The 21,892-nt window shown below is 40.8% G+C and overlaps 1 protein-coding gene across 8 annotated transcripts in view; it reads left to right on the top strand.

Moving 5' to 3' along the window:
* The window catches only part of CIT (citron rho-interacting serine/threonine kinase), a 151,440-nt gene that overhangs the window by 63,735 nt on the left and 65,813 nt on the right, over nucleotides 1–21,892 (top strand). For all 8 annotated transcript variants that reach the window (XM_090292492.1, XM_090292491.1, XM_090292496.1 and 5 more), the window contains exons 10-18: nucleotides 4,701–4,806; nucleotides 5,727–5,870; nucleotides 7,132–7,251; nucleotides 11,699–11,869; nucleotides 12,150–12,200; nucleotides 12,743–12,796; nucleotides 14,857–14,997; nucleotides 16,866–16,991; nucleotides 20,732–20,827. In XM_090292492.1, coding sequence (XP_090148618.1) covers nucleotides 4,701–4,806; nucleotides 5,727–5,870; nucleotides 7,132–7,251; nucleotides 11,699–11,869; nucleotides 12,150–12,200; nucleotides 12,743–12,796; nucleotides 14,857–14,997; nucleotides 16,866–16,991; nucleotides 20,732–20,827 — 1,009 coding nt within the window. The remainder of the gene's footprint in view (nucleotides 1–4,700; nucleotides 4,807–5,726; nucleotides 5,871–7,131; nucleotides 7,252–11,698; nucleotides 11,870–12,149; nucleotides 12,201–12,742; nucleotides 12,797–14,856; nucleotides 14,998–16,865; nucleotides 16,992–20,731; nucleotides 20,828–21,892) is intronic.

Genomic DNA, 21,892 nt, shown 5'->3' with positions numbered 1-21,892 from the left:
GGAAAATGAATAGAATACAAATATATTAGGTTGAGCCATATTAACTGGTTCTAGTTTATTTCTTTTATAGAAAGACATGAGAATGGTATATTTTAGTTGATTTATTAAAATTGGGCATAGGAATAGTCATTTATCATGGTCTGAAACATGTACATTGTCTTAAAATTCAAAGCCCACCATGATTAACTTAAAAATTGTGTTCCCACTTAGTAACTATCCAAAGAGCACCAGTACCAAATGGCGTGGCCAAAGTGCCACCCAGCACCAAATGCTGGAGATAGTCTTGCTGTGAGTTTTAAATGCCTAGACCCTAAATCATAGGCACTTTTTTCTGATTAGCACTATGGTTCTCAATCCTGTGTATACATTAGAGTCACCAGGCAGCTTAATAAAAATGGTGCTTCCCAGGCCCACGACGAGTCTGTCTGATTTAATTGGTCTGGTTGGGCCCTGGACGCCATTTTTTAAAAAAGAGTAATAAAAAAAAATGTTTTATGTTCACAGCAATGAGAGGAAGGTCCAGATATTTCCCACATATCCCGTCCCCACTATCAACGTCCGTCTGGCACCAGAGCAGTAGATCTGTTACAATGGAACCTACATTGACACACTGTCACCCAAGTCTGTAGTTTACCTTAGGATTCACTCTTGGTGTCGTACCATTCTGTGGGTTTGGACATTTATGTAATAACATGCATCCATCACAGTAGTATCACATGGAGTATTTTCTTTCTTTCTTTCTTTCTTTTTCTTTCTTTCTTTCTTTCTTTCTTTCTTTCTTTCTTTCTTTCTTTCTTTCTTTCTTTCAAAGACTTTATTTGTTTATTTTTAGAGTACAGGGAAGGAGAAAGAAAGTGAGAGAAACATTGATCAGTTGCTCTTGCACATGCCCCAACCTGCGACTGGGCCCAGGCCTGCAGCCCAGGCATGTGCCCTGCCCCCGAATTGAACCGGTGACCTTTTGCTTCATGGGTTGATGCTCTACCCACTGAATGATGCTGGTTGTATGGAGTATTTTCATTGACCAACATCAGTATTTTTCAAATGCTCTCCAGGAAGGTTCCAGAACATTGTGATGACCTTTCCCCCTCTATCTTCCAACCTCATGCTCCAATCCATTATTGTTTATGGGATTGTTGCTACAAGCCAGGTTTAGTCACAATTCTTACCATAACTTTTTTATCTGTGATTTTTTTTTCCTTTAAAAAAATGATTTCCTTTGTACCTTTATTCTGAAGAGCTCTTAATTGCTATACTTAGAACTTCTAAACGGTGAACATTTGTCAAGCATCAAAATAAGAGAAGAACGAGGAAGTTGGACCTTGGGTGGCAAAGAGAGCTGTTGCTTTCTCTCCCGCAAGTGCCCATGGGTGGGGTAGCACATCTCCTCAATTCTGGGCCCCATTAATTAGTGACCTAGAATCGCTGTTATTTTTATTTTTTATTTTTTATTTCTTTTAGATTTTTAGTGAATGAGCAATCAGCTTTGCACCAACAGAAGCGCACTGTAAGCATTAAATACTGCTGGAGCCTGCCCTCCATGCGTCCTCAAGTGTTGGGAGCCACTTATCATCCCATCATCATGCGCCCATGTAATTGTTCTTTTAAAGGGTGTACGTTTTGTCCTTGGACACAAAGAACTGTGGCCTGTGTTACCATCTCTGACTCATGTCAATGGGTGTGACTTAGTGACGTGTGGTTGACTCTTGATTACCGAAGGACCAGGGAGCCCATCTTTGGATCACCCCTCGCTCCTTGGGTGGTTTAGGTCTTCTTCTCTAACTCACCCCAGAGTGAAGTCAACAATAAGGGATGTAGCATAGTTAACTCAAGTCATGCCAAACAACCCATTTCATTTCAGATTAAAAGGGAAAAGTGTGTGTGCGTGTGCGTACGCACGCACATGCTAGATTTAGGTAGAAAAGAGGCAAATGAGAGGTGTAGAAATCGGTTTAAATTTTTGGCAAAAAGTTAGATTTTAAAGAGGATTTATTTCTGAGTTTCAGTCCCTGTTGCTCATTTCTATGAATAATTAACATCTGTTTTAATGTGAATAAAAACACAGAGGGAATTCAACCCCCTGAGTTTGACTATTTCAAGCAACTGTTTTAGGCCTGTGAGGCATGTGCTATTTATGACGTTGCATGGCTAGTGATGATAAAAATGACAGTGATCATAGTAAATGGTTGGCATTTATTGAACCCTCACGACATGCCAGGCCCTGTGCTAAGGGCTCTATGTGGGTTATCTCATTTAATCCTTACAGGAACTCTTTGAAGTAGGTTGAGACTTATCCCCGTTATATGGAAGAGGAAGCAGAAGATCAGAGAGGTCATATAGGTGGAGTGGCGGAGACTGATTTGAACAGAGCAGCCTGACTCTGGGTGTTGACTTGCTTGACTGTCCTGTAGTGTGTTTGTAGGGAGCTGTCACTGGGGTACAGCCAGACAGCACTATCGCGCCGACCCTTGTCACTGGGTGGGGGACTGCGGGAGAGAGGTGTTCTGAGTCACTGCAGGGAACTGAACTCTTTTAGGCAGGGAAGTACGTAGTTTGGGTTTGCAGAAAGAACGTTCACCTGCTGGTAGGATGTGAATGCTCATTGACAACTAGCTCCCACAACCCTGTTATCAAGGCAACAAAGATGGGGCCGTGGGACAGCAGTGGGCTCTGCCGCACGTCCTTCCCTGGGGGGGGCACCCTTGCTGGTTGCTGCTCCGGCCCTGCCTTCACCAGTCCCAGGGTTTGTGCCCAGGGAGCCAACCACTGTGGGAGGCTGTCCTGGATGGAAACTGTCATTTCCACCCGCAATTAACTGCTTTTTGGGGGCGAGGCAGAGTGTGTGAGTGATATTCACAAGTATATTCCCTTTGTGGGGAGAGCATCCTTCTAGCCCACTCTGATGAGGTCACGCGTGTTATTTTTGTGGTATTTTCCTGAGGATTATATCAGGTGCATCATGTCAGTTTCTTTACCCAAGGTCTCTATTGTGAGACCAACAGAAACCATTTAGTAACTGGCAGGTTGCTTAACCTCTCTGGGCCTCAACTTTCTCATCTATAAAATGAGGTTAGTAAATTGTATCTGCCTTCTAGGGTCGTTGTGGGGAATAAGGAGTTCAAACATGTCTAGAGTTAGAACCAGGCATGTAGTCAGTGCCCAGTAAGTGTTCGGCTTTCCACGGCTGCTGGAACAGATTACCACAGTTTTAGTGGCTTCAAATAGGACACATTTATCATCTTAGAGTTCTGGAGGTCACACATCTGGGATGGGTTTTACTGGGCTGAAATCAAGGTGTAGACAAGACCGTACTCTCTGGAACCTCTAAGAGAATCTGTTTCCTCACCTTTTCCAGCGTCAGTAGGCCATCCAAATTCCTTGGCTTACAGCCCCTTCCTACATCTTGAAAGGCAGCATTGTAGCATCTTCAAATCTCTCTGATTCTGATCCTAATTCTCTTGTCACATCTCTTTCCCCCTTCTGCCTTCATCTTATAAGGACCCTTGTGATTACATTGGATCCAACCAGATAATTCACATTTATTTCCCAAGCTCAAAATCCTTAACTTAATCACATCTGCAAAGTCTCTTTTGCGATGTCAGATAACAGATTCACAGGGTCTGGAGACTAGGATGTGGACATCTTGGTGGGGAGCATTATCAGCTTATCATAATAAGACTTAGCAGTTTGTATAAAATGAAGCAGAACCAACTGGCTGGCTTGGGGATGGAATAAACAATAAAACGTTGTAACTAACAACATTTATTGGGTACTTGCTATGTTAGCTCTGTTTTGCCTCAGGGTTGTGGCATCTATTATCCCTCCTCCCTAGAGCTTGTTTCCTTCCAGGGCTTTGGATGGCCTATACCTTCTTATCCTTTAGGGCCCAGCACAAATGTCACCTCCTCAGAAAAGCCCTCCCTGATTACCAAGTAGATCCTTGACCCATTTCCTCTGTCATAATCACCTCACCCTGTTTTCCTCTTAGATAGAAGTTATCATCATCTGTATCCTTTCTGTTTGTGTGTCTGCCTGATGCATTCTTTTTAAAAATAATTTTTATTTATTGATTTTAGAAAGAGGAAGGGAGATAAAACATCAGTTTGTTGTTCTATCTATTCATGCATTCATTGTTGATTCTTGTATGAGATTGAACACACAACCTTGTGTGGTGCATTGGGATGATGCTCTCACTGACTGAGATACCCAGCCCAGGGCCTTGTCTGATATATTCTTTCTGCCTTCTGTGGAATGTCAGTTCCCGGAGGGCAGGGACTTTGATGTCTTGTTTACTGCTATTTCAGTGTCTGGAACAGTTTCTGGAACATAATGGCTGCATAGTACATATCTGTTGAGTAAGTGAATGAAGCCAGGTAGGCAAGATGCTGCATTTAATGCTCACACTCTCCTGTGTGGTAGGTCCTTTTATTTATTTATCCACATTATAGATAAGGAAACCGAGGCTCTGAGCGTCTGAATCATTACCTCAGGTCAGTGGAGACTGAATTTACACCCAGGTCTTCTTCCTGCTTCCAGAATTCTTGCTTTCTTTCACTGCCCTGCCTCATGGCCTTGATGTCATTAGAAACTCTGCTGATGGCCACAGAACTCTGGAAGGTCCGTCATTTGTGCCGTAGATTTTGAATGCAGTTTCTCAGGCCCACCTACTTGCACCTTGACATTGGTTTCCTTCTATCTAGGTCTGTTGTGTCGGGCCTGGACTCCCCTGCCAAGACTAGCTCCATGGAAAAGAAACTTCTCATCAAAAGCAAAGAGCTGCAAGACTCCCAGGACAAGTGTCACAAGGTATTTATTTCCACAGCCGGCCTCTCTCCTTGCTCCAGGATCCTCCCGTCAATATATGCCAAGGGAGCCACCTGGGGCCGCTGCTGGCACTGAGCCACCTGATCCATACAGAGTGAGCGAGGTGCTATCTCCCTCGCTGAAGTCACGCCTCCGGCAGCTCAGAGGGAGATGAATTCGGGCCTTGACGTTGCTGTAAATTCTTTAAATCTTAACCAGAGGAGGCCCTGGATTTAAAGCAGCCGGTTCCTCAGCATGACCCAGCCAGATGTCTGCTTCTTCCGGCAGGTGGCGTGGGTCCTCACCTGTGGCTGGGATGCACCTCATCTGCTTTGAGTGATGCGAAGTCTCTCTTCCTAGTCTTTTAAAACTCCTGCTTATGTAACTGCGGCCACGGTGTTGATTATGCTCAACGTCTCTTTAACATTCACTGTTCCTGCCCAGGGACAGCTTTCTGGAAGCTCATAAAAGTCACCACTTGCCCAGGACTCCTAAAAGTGCAGACGAATACAAATCTCCTTGTCCTGTCCTGGATTTGTCCTCTAGATCTTTGCAAGGAGATGGGAGGGGATCAAGATGGATTTGGGGTAAAATTAAAGTGACGTCTGCAAAAACCAAACCAAACCCAAAAAGCAAACAGGTGAAAAGTGATGATTGTGGCTTTCTTGCTCACTGGGTTAGAGAAGTAATCAAGTGTGAACTGAGACTTGAATGAGAGGAGTGACTTAGCATTGGGGACTGTCCTTACGACCCTTACGAAGAACGTGTGCCCCCGGGCGAAGAAACAATGGTACTTCCATCCCCACCTTTGGCAACATAGTGCCTGCCCAGACCACCAGGTGGTTTTGGAGGCTACTTGAGATTTGCTAGCTCCCCAATGAGCTTCTGCGGGCCTTTTTAACCTGTCGATGTGTTTATTTCAGATGGAGCAGGAAATGACCCGGTTACATCGGAGAGTGTCAGAGGTGGAGGCTGTGCTTAGTCAGAAGGAGGTGGAGCTGAAGGCCTCTGAGACTCAGAGATCCCTCCTGGAGCAGGACCTTGCCACCTACATCACAGAATGCAGTGTGAGCCTTCCCCGAAGCCCCCTTCCCTTGGAGGCGGCACTTCCTGTTGTGTGTGTCTCATCCTGTTTCATGACAGCTCCATGAGGCACATCACAGCCAGTGGCAGAGAGTAGAGAAAGGGAGACTACAAAGGCGAGAACTGGGATTTGCAGAGTAGTGTGAGCCTGGCGAGAGGCCCCAGAGAGAGATAAGACTGGACTCCAGAAAGTCCAGGTAGGCCGCGGAGCTTGGACATGGGTGTAGTCATCACTGCAGCAGCTCAGAGTCCTAACGTCTCCCATTCCAGCCTCCCCGGTCTATTCCGACACCATGTCTGACACGGTCGGCCTCGGGAACCAAACTAGCAAATAAGCACAGGAAAATGCATTTGGAAGCTGCCTGAAATCAATTTTCCATTGTGTACACCTGGCGTAGCAACTAGAAAACAGCCTTCAGAACCCAGACCCTCTGTCATTATTTACCATGTGGCTTTTTTTTCTTTCCTTCACAAGAGTAGACTGTCTTCTCCATTGTCTTGTTAAATTTTCATCCAGGCTTTTTTTTATTGTGCCCAATTAAACAGTCCTTTTAAGAAGTTGAATCACACATTTTTCAAGTTTTTTTTCCCCCCAGGACGGAGAGGAAATCTATCAGACGTGGCTAATTAAGAGTAACTGCTATGTTTCCATTCCAGATTTGGCTGCCTTTCAGTGGTGGGTGAAGTTACTCAACTATGTATTTCAGATTATGTTTAAGTGCCACTGAAGCATGGAGGGAACCTTATGGATGAAAGGTGTCCAGGAGACGTAAGCCAGGAGATGGAAATAGATTTCTTGGAGCCTTAAATGACAACAGGGCAGAGAATGAAGTCATTGCTACTTTGAAAGAGAGTTATATACTCGTGAGTCTTGAATAACTGATATTACAGAAAAGATTCTATTGCCATCCCGTTGGTGTCATAATGGCTAAGGGATCTTATTAGTTTTTAGTCCTAAACATACAAGTAAGTATCTGCTAGGACAGGTAGATGATGGTAGGAGACAGGTTGATGTAGTTTCAGGCTGGATCCTTAAGGTCACAGAGCTGAGATGATGTTTTCTTGAACCCAGAGGTTTTTACAGGTTGAAAACTGGAATCAGCAATCAGCTGGAAGCTGTCAGCTTTGGTCCGTCACCTGAGACCGTCTTGGTGTCTGCGAAGCAGCTTGCTGCTCCCATAATGAATCTTTTCGAGCAGAGCAGGCTCCACAGGGCATCCCTATTAAAATTTTTGCTTTCTGCAGAGCTTAAAGCGAAGTTTGGAGCAAGCACGGATGGAGGTGTCCCAGGAGGATGACAAGGCGCTTCAGCTTCTCCACGACATCAGAGAGCAGAGCCGGAAGCTCCAGGAGATCAAAGAGCAGGTATGACTGCTCGCCTGGGAGTGGGGCAGTGACTCGGACCTCTCATTTCAGGAAAGGCATGTTTGAGAGGCAGCGAGAGGGAGGGAGTGAGGAGGGTGGGGGGAGAGAGAGAGATGTAGGTCATTTGGAAACTTCGGATTCCTCACTTATATAAACTTTAGAGTACTTGGCTCTAGCTGCTTTGAAACCCCACAATGGCTACTCTTTTCAATTAAAGAAGTAGGTTTGGAGCATGGGTGGGCAAACTGTGGCTTATGGGCGAATCTGGCTCCTCACCTGCTTTTCATGACCACAAGCTAAGAATGGTTTTGGCATTTGTAAATGGTTGGGGGGGAAGATCAAAAGAAGAATAATATTTCATGGCATGTGAAAAGTATGTGGAAGTCAAATTTCGGTGTCCATAAATAAAGCTTTTATTGGAACACAGCCACGTACCTTCATTTACGTATTGCCCGTAGCTGTTAATCATGCTACACCTGTAGACGTGAGTCGTTGTGACAAAGATTATATGGCCCGCAAGCTGGAATGGCTTACTATGTAGTCTTTTACAGGAAGAGTTTGCTAACTTCTGCTTTAGATCATGAAGAAAAATAATAAAGATTTTTTTTATAGTTTTTCATTTGCACTTTAAGTTTTTGAGAGAAGTCAGGATAACTCATAGTAAGTAAAACTTACTATTAGTAAAATGTACAGAAATAGTCTAGAAGAAGAGTGTGAGCAGTTGAGGCCGAGTAATGTTTAACACAGCAAATCTGGGTGCAGAAAGCCATCCTTTGTGTGTTAAGAAAAGAGCATCGAGACCGTGAAATAAAGTCCACTCTTTTTCTTTTTCCTTTTCAAAAAGGGTTTTCTTTCAAGAAGGTTCATTTTTTTATTTTGCTTCATTCTTTCCTTTTTAGCATGGGTTTTTCTGTCCTTTGAAAAAACTGTAAATAGAAACTTTAATGAAGAGACGGCAATGAGCAATTGGAGAACTGAATTATCAGCTGCCAGACAACTCTCCTTCACTTCAGAAAATCTCATGTAAACACTCAGGGAAATGAACATTTTTGTCTCTGGGTAGTACAAGCTTAGCCATCTGGGTGGTGCTAAATGTAAGGAACTCCTGCAAATAATTTGATCCATTCACTATTCTTTAAAGAAATAACTATTGTTTTGGGGGGGGGGTTGTTGGCATAATCTATCACCTTAAAGTTTAAAGATGATTGGTTAATATCCTCTTGCTTGATAAAAATGTTTTAAGTAAATATGCATAGGAAACGTAGCAATCTGGTTAGTAGGTTTCTGAATAATACTAATCTTAGAGATTTTACAGGCTACACATGCAGTTTGAAAAATCTGCTCTGACAGCTGACTCATTGCCCCTTTTATCAACATAGTTTTCCATTCTAAGAGTTTGAAGAGGTGGGATTCTTTTTCTCCCGTTAGTTCAATGTGTTTGGAAATTCGATTTTGGTGACATGCTGGGGAAATGAAAGCTGTATTTGGCCACCAGAGGGAGCAGCTGGTGTCCATGAATTCCACAGAAATAGAATTATCAGGACATTTTGAAAGGTGGTTGAGTTCAAAGAAATGTCTTTTGTGATTCATATCACAGGTGGCATGCATGTGGAGTTTTAGATTTAATGATTGGTACAAGTTCCACTGGGGGAAGAAAACTTCTTGGTTTCAGATTTTTTTTTTTTTTTACCAGAAGAAGAAGAGGGATTATTAAAATGACTTTTGGTAAGTTTTGTAAGAGCAGGATGTTTGTGGTCCAGGAAAAAGCATCTCATGCTTTTTAACAAACTCCGGATAATTGGTTTGCCGCATGTTAGTTCCTCTCAGATTTGGCGTCTTCCCCTACTCTTTATTTTAAAAGCTAATTTCTGTATAGCCTTTTTAAAAAAAATATTTTGCTTCTACTTAGCTACCTCCTATAGAGTATTTGGACTTGGTTTATGCACCTTTAGTAGTAATTGCTGTCTGATTCTGCCCACAAAATTCTGAAGCTTACCCTAGGCCTCAGAAACTGGCCGTGGCTCCGCATTCTGGTCCCGCTCAGCTCTGACTGGCAGTCCAGGCCGTGCTCTCAGCTGTCGCAGGAAACAGACCCGATGACCTTCTCTCAGATTCCCCTGCTGCAGGGGTGCGGTTAGCTTCGTGAGTTTGCCTTGAAGTCCGCAGCGTCTTAACAGTGGCTCAGCCAACGAGGCAGAGTGCCTGTTGATGCTTGTGGCAGGCTCAAGGCCCCCAGAGCTCAGAGCTGGCGGGGGTGTCGCCTGATTCGTGCTTTCCTCCCCCGGGTGCTGACAGCTCAGGAAAGAGAGATGTTGGGGCATAAACAGCGCTGTCCTTGCTCTTGACAAAATACGAAAATTACATTCCCTTCTCGCTAACAAATTCTAGAAAAGGGAGCTAGAGGCTAAGATGCCCAAGATTTTCTCCCAGCTCTGCTTCCTCCACAGTTTGGTGTTTGTGGCTATGGGTGGGGCTGATGGCACTTTTATTTTAGGTGCCCATAAAATGTTTGGAGTTTTTTTTTTGTTTTTTCATTTAGAAGAAAAAAATTGAACTTTTAGGTCAAAGAAACTTTTCATAGATAATATTAATGTTTTTGCCTTTATATGAACAGTTATAACATATAATTAATTTTTTTTAATGTGGGGGGGGGGTCCAGGAAGGCACAATACTCAGAGCCATGACAGTCATAATGCGTCCCTGGCCAAGGGGTCTAGAAAAACCCCAAGGAAAGGATTTATCATTTTATGTAATCAGCTCATGTTCCACTCTGTAAGTTCAGATAATTGTGAGCAGGTTAGAAAGACCTTTGGTTATATAACCATGCATTACACAGAAACCTGGTGACCATGACTTCTAGGCTTGAACTTGAATGATAATATATTTTTGGGTACAGTGAAATAAGACCACGCTTCGCTCTGGGCTCATTTTTTTTTTTTTCCCATTTCTCCTCTATCAGTGATATAGAGAGAGGTGTGTTTGCATGAAAACTACCCCGTTTTCATGAGGACATCACCTCCCCTTTAGTGTGCACTGGGGAATTGCCTATTATTATACCCTGTTACTTAAAAAGAAAAAAACATATCCTTGCTCAATTGATACCTCTTCAATTATTTCTTGGGAGAATGGATCTTAGAGATGTTCACTGTATATTGTGAATGTCAAAGACAGTCTTGATTCAATTCCTTGTTCTTTTCATTTTATTATCCCACCCCCACCCTCTACCACCCCAAGGCATCTAGTATTGATTGCATAAATGGTCATTCATATGCCCTGGCTGGTGTGGCTCGGTTGGCGCATCATCTCATAGCCGAAAGGTTGCCGGTTTGTTTTTTGGTCAGGGCTCATACCTAGGTGGTTGGTTCGATCTCTGCTCCAGGTGTGGATATATGTTACCTCTGGTCTGGATGTGTACAGGAGGCAACCAGTCGGTGCTTCTTTCATGTCAATGTTTCTCTGTCTGCTTTCTTCTCTCTGAAAGCAATGAAAAAAATATGTGCTTGGGTGAGGATTAAAGAAATTTTTTTAACGGTCATTCATAATTCTTATATGTGTAAGTTTTGATTTTGCTAACAAAAAATATTTTCATACTTTGGCCAAAAGTTTTCAGAACCATTGCCTATTTCTTCTGGTAAATCCAATTTTGAAAAACCTTGATTCAAATGTTCTGTTTTGATAGTAGAAATGCATTTTGGAAAAGGTCAGGCTGTTTGGATCACTTTAAAGGGTTTGTTAAAGGGAACAAGATAATTCTTTCTTTGGAATTTTTCTCACAAGTTATGTTGACCAGAGCCAGTGTTTTCTGACTCTTCCAAATTTCAGGGTGACTTATGTTTCAAGAGCAATGTTAAGTTCATCATCATTCAGTTTGGAGCCCAGAAAAATTAATGGTGAGAAACTGACATGATGAGTTTCACCTTCCAAGATTCTTTCCACTGAGATTTCCAATTACCCTCTTCTGTTGTCTGAAAGGTTAATTTTAAAACTAGTACCATATCTAATTATGTTAGGAACACGTGACTTCTAAAGGACAAATCTATATAAACGATTACCCTTGAAAGAAAGCTACACATAAGCAGCTTATCCTGGTTGTTTAAAGAACATCCCTTACAGCTCTCTTGTGTTGCAAATGCCTTAAGGTTCTTTGCTTATTTGTGGTATTATTTGCTTAAAGGATCTTATTATAGGCACACGTGTTCCCAAAGGTCTTAGTAGTGATACCTGTTCCACATTAAAACAGTTTAAAGGTTTAATACTCTTTTCTCCCTCCTCGTCCTCCCATGTCTCTCCCTTCTGCCCATCTGTCCTCTCACCTTCTCTCTAGGTCTGTTCTCTGCCAATCTCCCTTCAGTTTTTGTCTTCCCTCTGTGGCCGATGTTTGTCCATCTTCACTGCTTGTCTTTTCGGAGTTCTGAAGTTCACCTGTCTTCCATTGTCTGCCCTTTAGGAGTACCAGGCTCAGGTGGAAGAAATGAGGTTAATGATGAATCAGTTGGAAGAGGACCTGGTTTCGGCAAGAAGACGGAGTGATCTCTATGAATCAGAGCTGAGAGAGTCCCGGCTCGCTGCCGAAGAGTTCAAGCGGAAAGCAACAGAATGTCAGCATAAACTGCTGAAGGTAGCCCGCCTCCCGCCGGGATGGTGTTTTGTGGGTAGAATCATGGATGATCTTAGCAAGAATAAAGGGAATGCTAGCTAATGAGTATATGTTTGGGAAATAATGGGATACCCTGGGAAGTTCCTGGTCTTTTTTATAGAAGAAAACCTATTTGTCGTTGTCATCATCATCATCATCATCGTTTTGGTTACAGAGACTAAGAAAGTACAGGAGATAATATTGTCTATAAGACTTTTATATTCTTGAAACTTCCCATTATGTCGTATCTTTTAAATTACAGGCTAAGGATCAAGGGAAGCCTGAAGTGGGAGAATATTCCAAGCTGGAGAAGGTATTTTTCATTATCGATATTGTTATTTTTGGTAGATAATCTTTTAAAGGTTGCTATCAATGGCCAGTCATTGGTAAGAATACTCCTGCACTTAATAGAGACCTTTCTTTCAGGTTTATTTTGATGGTCAACCTCTGGGTGACCACTTTTAGCTTCAGCTATGATTCTAAAAGGGATAAAAGACACCTCTTTTTTTTTTTTTTTTTTTTTTTTGTCATACCTGCTCACAGAAACAAGTAAACCCAGACTCTTAGTCAAATACATGTGAAAATTCTCTTTGTCTGAAGGCACTGGGCAACTTTGATTCTCTTTTTGCCATTTGTATGCTGCTGGTTCTAGAGGAATAGTCAACATGGAGGTTTGCCCTGGGACGTTCAAAGTCTTTTCTGACAGGCCACTTTGTTCCCCTCTCCATTAGTAGGTACTGGAAAATAAAACAAAAAGACCCCACAGAAACCTCAAGAAAATAAGACTACAATAAACATAGCAAGATCTTAATACCGATTTGCTTTTCTCTTTATTTTCTGGGGTTTTAATTGTAGGTCAATGCTGAGCAGCAGCTCAAAATTCAGGAGCTCCAAGAGAAGCTGGAAAAGGTAAGCCTGAGGTGGATTTTTCGGGAACTTAGCCCTCACTTCCAAATACTTTACCTTGCCTCATCCTGGAGCGCGGAAGATGAAACAAACAGACTTAGTCACCCAGCGCCGAGGAAAACGAAGGGGGAGGGAGCTATTACCTGAAAATATGAGAGTTCTGAATATGCTTTTCCTTTTGAAATGTGTCTGCAATGTTTATTTTTAAAAGCCAAGCTGTGTGAGACTCTCAAGTAAAAGTTCTAATTATATTATGACAGAACCCAAGAAGTGCTTCTCCCCCTTCGTGGGGCCAGGCTCCCCATTTTGCACATTTGTAAGAGAAGCAATTAGAAAGTCTGTGGGCAGCACTGCTGTGCGCTGGAAGATGGGAGGAGCCGCGGAGTCATCTCGTGGTGGGAGGAGCGGGTGGTTTGGTGTACAGCATCCTGCAAAGTTCGTGCCAGTCGCACCCTGGAAACGCCAATGAAAGGACCAGAATGAATGTGGTTCTGAGACATGCCCTGTGGCTGTTTGTGAGCGTGTTTATTGGCTTCGTTTAATAAAGCCTCTTCTTATGCTTTTAAAAAAAAGTGTAGTAAAAAACATATAACATTAAGTTGATCATTGTAACCACTTTAAAGTGTACAGTTCCGTACTGTTAATTCACATTGTTATGCAACGGATCTCTAGAACTTTCCATCTTGCAAAACTGAAACTCTGTACCTGCTAAACGCTAATCCTCCCATTCCATTCCCCCAGCCCTTGGCTACCACGTTTTTTAATTTTCTGTTTCTATGGTTTTGACTGCTTTAGGTACTTCATGTGAGTATAACCATACAGTATTTGTCCTTTTGTGACTGGCTTATTTCACTTAGCATAATCATAATGTCCTGGAGTTTCATCTATTTTATGGCATGTGATAGGATTTCCTTCTTCAAGGCTGCATAATATTCCATTGTCTATATTCACATTTTCTTTATCAATTCATCTCTCTTCTTACCTATTCTTGAGTTCACTAATGAAAGTCTTTCCTGCCAGCTTATTCAGCTAGGCACTTGTGTAAGGATTCATCTAGAACTGCGCTGTCCAGTAGAAGTGTGATGTAAGCCACAAATGTCAGCCACAGATGTAATTTAAAAATTTCTAGTATGCACATTAGAAAAAGCAAAAAGGAATGAATGGAGTTATTTGAATCATATAGTTTATTTAACCCAGTGTATCCAATATATCATGGTACCATATATCAATATTAAAACATTTCCACTATATTGATTTTTAAATGAATTAAACCTAAATGAAATAAAAATTTAATTCCCAGTCACACCAGCCATATTCAACTGCTTAAGGGCCACATGTGGTTACTGGCTCTTGTGTGGACGGTACTGGTCTAGAAATTGGACTTTTCTTGCAGTCTATACTTTAAATTTTTAAGCTTCTAGTTTTTTAAATTTTAAAGCAAGTAAGTGTGAGGTTGTTAGTCTCTTAAACTCAGATCTTTACTATGATGCTATAAGGGCAACAATATAGTGAAGACCCAAACAAAAATTAACTGCAAAATGTGTCATTAAAAAAAAAATTCAGATTTGCAAATTACCATGTATTCTGTGATTGTTGTGTCCTTTGAAAGATACTTATTTGAAAAATAGTTTAAATTACAGTTGTTACTTTGTTTTCTTATAAACGTAGTACAGATTATCCATAGGATAATTAAATAAGGAGATAATTAGTGCTTCGAGGTAAATAATTATTACCTGGATAGATAAATCCTTCTAAACTTTTGTGTTTGCATCAAATCCGTGTTGCATTGACTCTAAGATGCTGATAATTATGAGATATACCATTATCTTATGTAGCCCAAAAAAGAAAAAATGCTGTCAATTTTTATTGTAGGATGCATTCCAAATTCAGTGATGTTAAAAAAAAAAGTATGTGCACCTTAGAATAGACAGAATACAGAATAAAATAAGTGTTTTTATGTTTTGAGAAATGGATATACTTTAAATGCTGTGTTCCCTGATTTTTTCCATTTAGAATATTGAATAAATTTGGCCATCCATCTCCTGTCCCTTCTTTCCTGGTAGGCTGTAAAAGCCAGCACAGAGGCCACCGAGCTGCTGCAGAATATCCGCCAGGCAAAGGAGCGAGCTGAGCGTGAGCTGGAGAAGCTGCAGAACCGCGAGGATTCTTCTGAAGGCATAAAAAAGAAACTGATTGAAGCTGAGGTGAGCAGGGGACCGCCAGCCCATGGTGGACTGACCCCGGTCCCAGCATGGCCACGTGGGAGTGAGAGCGACCAGCCTTTGGCTGTGCCATGGGAGAGGACCTGCAAAGCCACCTCTTGCTTATGTCTGATCAAACTGTTTTCCCTTCTGCAAATACTTTGAAACTTGAGTGGCTTGGAAACGTTTTCCCCAAAGGGGAAGAAAGATTTGTCACGGCAGTTTCCAGTAGAAAGATGTTTTGATGAAAGCTTTTCCTTTCTGTTTTCCTCTGACCTGCTCACTCATCTGGGAGGGTTTGTTTACGACAGAATGTAATGCCGCCCCTGGGTTTTTCTTTTTCTTCCCTCCATACCCTCGTTATTCTTTGCCTTTTCCTCACAGTGTTCGTAACGTATTAATTTTCAAGGCTTCAGCTACTACCCGTGTGTTGATGACTTACTTCCCAGATGTATATTTTTGGGCAACTTCTCTCCTTCAAATTCTTTGTTGTTGTTGTTGTTGAAATCGTTTATATAATTATACAGGAAATACACAAGTGTCTTCTCATTGTCAAAAAGTTAAACAAGTTTAAGTACTGAAGAATGTAGAATAAAAAGTGACACTTCCCCTTTTCTCCTGTCTGTCTCCCCGAGCCCCTTGGTGCCTGGTCTGCAGTACGGATGTGCCATAGTGCATTTAATCAGCCCCTGGTGCTGGGCCTTATGCTTCCCCTCTCAGTGCTGGCATGAACCTGTTTGCTCATGTCTCTTCGGGGCCATCCTCACTCATGTTCCTGGCAGTATTTCCCACTGCTCCCCTGACATCTGGATTGGGTATCTGGACAGTGAAGCAAATCCAGAATGAACTCAGGCTCTTCCCCTGTGAACTGAGTTCCCTGCTCAGTTTCCTCACGGTGGTCAGGGCCACCGTCATTCATCTAGTCTCACCCAGGTTTGAAACCTTGACGTCATTTGCTTCTCCGTGGACCCTGCTATTGAGTGAGTCACACTGTCCTATAAATACAGCCACACTGTCTCCCCTGTTCATCCCCTGCTCGCCTTTTCTGTGGGCGGCCTCACAGACCAGGCCCTCTCCCTCTTAGCTGAGTAGATGTAGTAATTTTTTTGCCTTCTGCTTCCAGTCTCTCCTTTCTCCAAGCTAGCTTACGCAGTGTATGACTTGTGGACCTCAGGCAGAAGGCTCATCAGTACCCCCTACCCCATCCCAAACTTTTCAGGACTTCCATATATTTATCTTAGATGCACCCCTGAGCCTGGTACATGAAACTCTCACTATTTGACCCACAAACTTCACCTTTACTCTTGCTTCTCCTCATCATGCATCTTAAGCTGTAGCTGCTCTAGGCTTTAGCAGGGGCCTAAACTGGGACCACCTCTGTGTTTCTGTTAATATGCCTACCTTTGTCTGAGAGGCCTTCCACCCTCCTCTTCTGCCCTCCCCATATCCTGGCCTCTCCAGAGCTCACGTGTCTGTGATTCCCCCTCACCTGTTGGGTAAAAAGTCCTCTTTCCTGTCTCTGACCTTCCACAGCACTCTCTACCTGTTTGCTTTATGGCTCTTCCCTCTCTTAACCTATGTTATGTTTATCTGTGTTTGCCTTATCTTTAGCAAGGGCAGAATTATGTCGGCTTCTTCTCTATTTTCCGTAATGCCTGGTATGGTAATTTTGCAGATAGTAGGTGCTTGGTAAATATTTGAATGAATGAATGCACTCTTGTAATCTACGCAACTGAGTACTTGAATTCTAGAGTCTTATTTTCTTCGCTGTTGCTGTGGGTGCCTGATACTACGCTTCCTTCCTGGAGTGCAGGCATTACGCCCATAGCGGTTACCCCATTAAAACTCTCTGATTGATTCATGATCTACAGGAACGCCGCCATTCTCTGGAGAACAAGGTAAAGAGGCTAGAGACCATGGAGCGTAGAGAAAACAGACTGAAGGATGACATCCAGACAAAATCCCAACAGATCCAGCAGATGGCTGATAAAATTCTGGTGAGCAGGAACGAAAGTTGAAAAGTTAAAAGATAACAGGTTAGAGGTTGCAGAGGGAAGGGGGTAAAAGAAGCATTAAACACCGTCAGAGGGGAGGTATTACTCAGTAGGAGAACTAAGAGAAGTGATTTCAGTGTATGCCACATCAGCGAACAGTAGGAATAAGCAAAATTTGGTAACAGATCCTTAAATATTATTACTACATATATATATATATATATTTTGCTCTGTTTGTTACTGCTTTACATTTTAAAATATGAACATGCATACTCTGTCATTTCCCATAGATTTTTCCAGGAACATTTATGTCCTTCTATGAACAGAGTTTTGTATGGCCATTAATTTTGCAATGCAAATTAAAAAAACTGTAGGGCTTTAGACCTTTAACACCAAAACCCAGAGTCTTGCTCATGGAGAAGAAAAAAGTTAGTCATGCAGAATTGTTTTTCTCAGAGTAGTGTTTATCATAGACCAATGTTCACCCACTCACACTCTCTGCTACAGTTGGTGGTTGTTATTATTTTTTTGATTTCCTTAGATGTAGCAGGACTTTTTTTAAGCTTTGTCATTATTATGATTATATTTTTGGTTCTGGTGACCAATTTAACTTTATCAAGGGCGGCTTGGGTGGTACTTGCAGATGGGTTTAAAGTTTTGCCCCTGCCGGAGTGGAAGGCAGGCGAACCTTTGAAGAGCCCTCCTTGGATCTCAGTCCCAAAGCCAGGAATTTAATGCCACTTAGTGATGACTTGGAGTCTGTTCATAGCTCCCTTCTCCCCCGCCTTGGAAGAGACTCTGAAGTAGTTGGTCGGCTGTTTCTCTCTACCATAAGGAGGCGAGGTGGTGAGCAGGTCACTCCTCTCTCTCTCTCTCTCTCTCTCTCTCTCTCTCTCTCTCTCTCTCTCTCTCTCTCTCTCTCTCTGCATCAGTTCTGGGAAATGACTCACCAGCAACCATATGAACTCAAAAATAGCCAACTTTTAGGCCTGTACTTAATTACCAAAAAAATAAAAACTCTTTAAACTTTACATTTATATGTTTGTATATATCCACATGCATATGGATGCTCTTGAGCAAACTGGTGAAAGAGAAATTGGTTATATTGTTTTGCTTGGACACAGTCTTCACATATACGTCTGTACGCGAAGGCAAATGTGACTGTTGGTCTGCCCTTTCCGTTCTCTTGTTCCGTCATCACATCAGAGTTTCTCTTGGCAATTGTCAAGTGTGTGAATTTTATTGTGAGTAAAATTAGATCCCACAGAGATCCTGCTGCCACTATCCCTTGCTTGGTGCAAATGAAGTGGTTAAGTCTCCTGTGATTGCAAGGTGTTTCTCTGTTTACCGGTGATGTGTTCATTCATTCATTCAATAAATATTTAATGAGCTTCTACTATGTGCCAGGCACTGTTCTAGGAGCTGGAAATATAGCAGCCAACAACAGTGTTTGCAAAACAGGACTGAAGAGTTGGATCCGATACATATAGAAAAGATAACATTTAAAAAAATGACAACAACAACAAAAAATGCCAAACCGCCAAGAAGTCAGATTTTAGAATATCTGCTTTTCCAAAGGTTCACTTGCAATTAATTTGGAGGCGTACAGAGCTCTGCATTCTTTGATTGTATGTTGTAAACTCCCATTCTATATAGACCAGAAATTTGGTCTTAAAGTTGTCATCTCAGATATCTGAGTTTTCGACCTGTTTTACATTCTGATGTCCATTCCTGTGCTATTTTAGGATTGAAACTAAGAAAAGATGATTATCAAGTTCTTTATAACATAAAGAAAAAGTAATCGTATTTCTTTGTTTGAATGTATATGCCATCTGCCTGAGTACCTTTGTGGTTGTGACTTCATTTATTGGAAGGTGCCTTTTGCTCAAGAACCCTGTGCTTAGGGTGCAAAGTATCTAGGACATGGGTGGAGGGTGGTCTTTTATACTGTTATATAAGGATGATGCTTGGAAACAGATCCCAAAAGGTCATTTGCTTTAAAATATTTGCTATTCTGGTAAGAATTCTCAACACAGATAATTGGCATTCTCGTTATAGCAAAGTGTTTTGCTTTAATAAAATAAATCATTGCAGAGGATCCTTTAGTACACATCAAGCCCTTAAATTATGTTTTTATTAATTAAAATCCTGTTTACATTCAACTTTTCAAGGTCACATTTATTAGATTGCAACAGATCTTGTGCACTTGGTCTTAAAATTGAACACTTCACTGGCCCCTAAAGCAAAGCCAACACTTGTAGACTTTAGAAGGTCAAAAGCTTAATCAATAACATTTTTATATGCATGCGAATTTGAAAGTATTTTCTTCCCATTTCTTCACTCTTCAGAATTCTCATAATTACTTCTACTTCAAAGAAAAATTTCATAATAGTGTGAAGAGATGAAAACTTGTAGTGCTAACTTTTTTTTTGTAGTTTTTTATCTTATTTTTGGAGTTATAAAATTTTATATATTCTTATATTAATAATTAATGGGTTAAATTCATAAGACAACATAAATGCAAATATATATTTGCAATTAGAGAGTGTTTCAGTGAATTGAATGCTGCCTTTTATAAATCATTTTATAATACGTTGGCAAATTGGTATAATTTTCAAATGAATTACAATTTTATTTAAAAGCAGAATACTTAATAAAACAATGCAGGGAACATTACATTTGAGCTTTTTAAATTACTCTAAATTCTCTTCCAATCTTTTATATGCATATATATTTATGCCATTATTATCAGTGTATTTTATGTTCTCCTTTGTTACCATTAGCATCATATCATATAAACCAATGATTTTCAACCATGGGCCACAAGAATTTTGTTACTACCACTAATATAAGTAATGTTTGTAAAATTCTTACCTAATAAGCAATTTAGGACAGTAAAAAAAAAAAGAATTTCTAAAACATGCAATACCTGACAATTTAGTAAGAGGCACTGCCGCTTTCCCATTATTGTCTAATAAAAAAATGACAACAGCTAACTCAACAATAGACATCTGGTGTGAATGAATCATAATTATACCTTTTTTTGGGTCAGACTGGCAAAAAATAGTATTTTGGGGTGTGCCACAGAATTTTAGTAGTTCATATGTGCCTTGGGATGAAAAAGGTTGAAAATCACTGGTATAAACATTAGAGTATATGAATGTCTCCATTCACGTATTCTGCATGTCAGTCAAAATAATCATTAAGAACTCAAAGTGTTTGAATTCTAATATCAGTATTTTTTTCTCAGGTTTCTTGAGCAATCATTTTGTTAATAAAGAAAACACAAACTATATTTTTGTTATCTTAATAAATTAACTTTAAATTTAAAATAAATTAAAATTGTTTGTCTCATTTAAGGCTGTCATAGCAGTGAAAATGACCTGAGGCTCAGAATAGAGGTCAGGGGCTTTGCAGTGAACTAAACTTTGAAATGTTGCCTTGTTACTCCTATTTCTCCATTCAGAGGTGAAGAGCTGCCTTTGTTTGACTTGTCATACTGACACATTTCTGATTTCTGCCCACCAGCTGTGTGTGTATATGTGTGTATACTTGGACTTCGGAAGCCCAGGGCCAAGGCTCCTTGGTGGTTTCCTTTCCAAGAGCCTTAGGGCTAGTGATGGAGGAACAGATGTCTGTTACCTGTGGTGCCTGTGCCAAAGTCATGTTTCCTGTGAATGTCTTAACATACACTAGCTATGTCCTGCCCTTTGATACCTGACCATCTGTTCTTTTGTGTCCAGGAGCTGGAGGAAAAGCACCGGGAGGCCCAGATCTCAGCCCAGCACCTAGAGGCCCACCTGAAACAGAAAGAGCAGCACTATGAGGAAAAAATTAAAGTAAAGACATTTTCTGATCTTCCCTGGCATTCCTCCTATAGCACCATGTAGCTTCTTTCTCTTCCTTGGCACTTCGGACCACTTCCTGCTAGACCAAAGCAATGTCTGGGGTAAATGCCATCCTCAGGCCATAGTGGAAGGTTTTGTGGTGTTATCTATGTGGGGACATGGATAACAGGTTAAAATTTTGTTTATTTTAAAAACTTGGTCATTATGTGTCTCAATTTTATCTTTAAAATGTTTTTTGACTCACTGTCATTCAATCCATAATGATTTAGATGTAGACAGATTCACCACATTCTTTGCTTTTATTTTCCTTCCTGCATCTCAGAACTATGATCATTTTTTTGGTTGGTTTGTTTAAAGCATACCCTTAAATTAAAAAAAAAAATTTCAATTATATTTGACATTCAATATTATATTAGTTTTAGGTATATAGCATAGTGATTAGACATTTATACAATTTATGAAGTGATCCCTCCAGTAAGTCTAAGGTGTATTCTTTAGGACATTCTTTGGTGAAGTCCTGCTGATGACAAGCTGTCTGATCTATTTGTCTGAAAATGTCTTTCATTTTCATCCTTGAAAGATATTTTGGCTGGGTATAGAATTCTAGGTTAGCATTTATCATTCCATTGACTTTTGGTTTTTATTACTGCTATTGAGAAGTCAGCTGTCAGTCTTAACTGTTGCTGTGTTTGAAAGTAATTGATTTTACCCCCTTTGACTCTTCAAAATTTGCTTTGTCTTCGGTTTTTTGAAGTTCTACTGTATGTGTCTATATGTAAATTTATCTTTATTTATCCTGCTTAAGATATACTGAGCTTTGAATATATTGGTATTTTTTATCAATTCCAGAAAATTATTGATTATTATATCTCTAATATTGGCTCTTCCTCTTTTTTACCTTTTTCCTTTTGAATTTGATTAGGCTTGTGTTAGATCAACTCCAATCTATCCTTTATTTATAGTTTCCATTTCTTTATCTGTCAGAGCTACATTCTGGGTAAATTCTGACGGATTTTCCAGTTTACTAATTCTTACCTGTATAATCTGTTAAATCTA

Source organism: Furipterus horrens, unplaced genomic scaffold (genome assembly GCF_987537825.1).
Source record: "Furipterus horrens unplaced genomic scaffold, mFurHor1.1.pri manual_scaffold_11, whole genome shotgun sequence".
Lineage (NCBI taxonomy): Eukaryota > Metazoa > Chordata > Mammalia > Chiroptera > Furipteridae > Furipterus > Furipterus horrens.
Note: the sequence above shows the minus strand (reverse complement) of the source record. Positions and strands in the feature narration are given on the sequence as shown.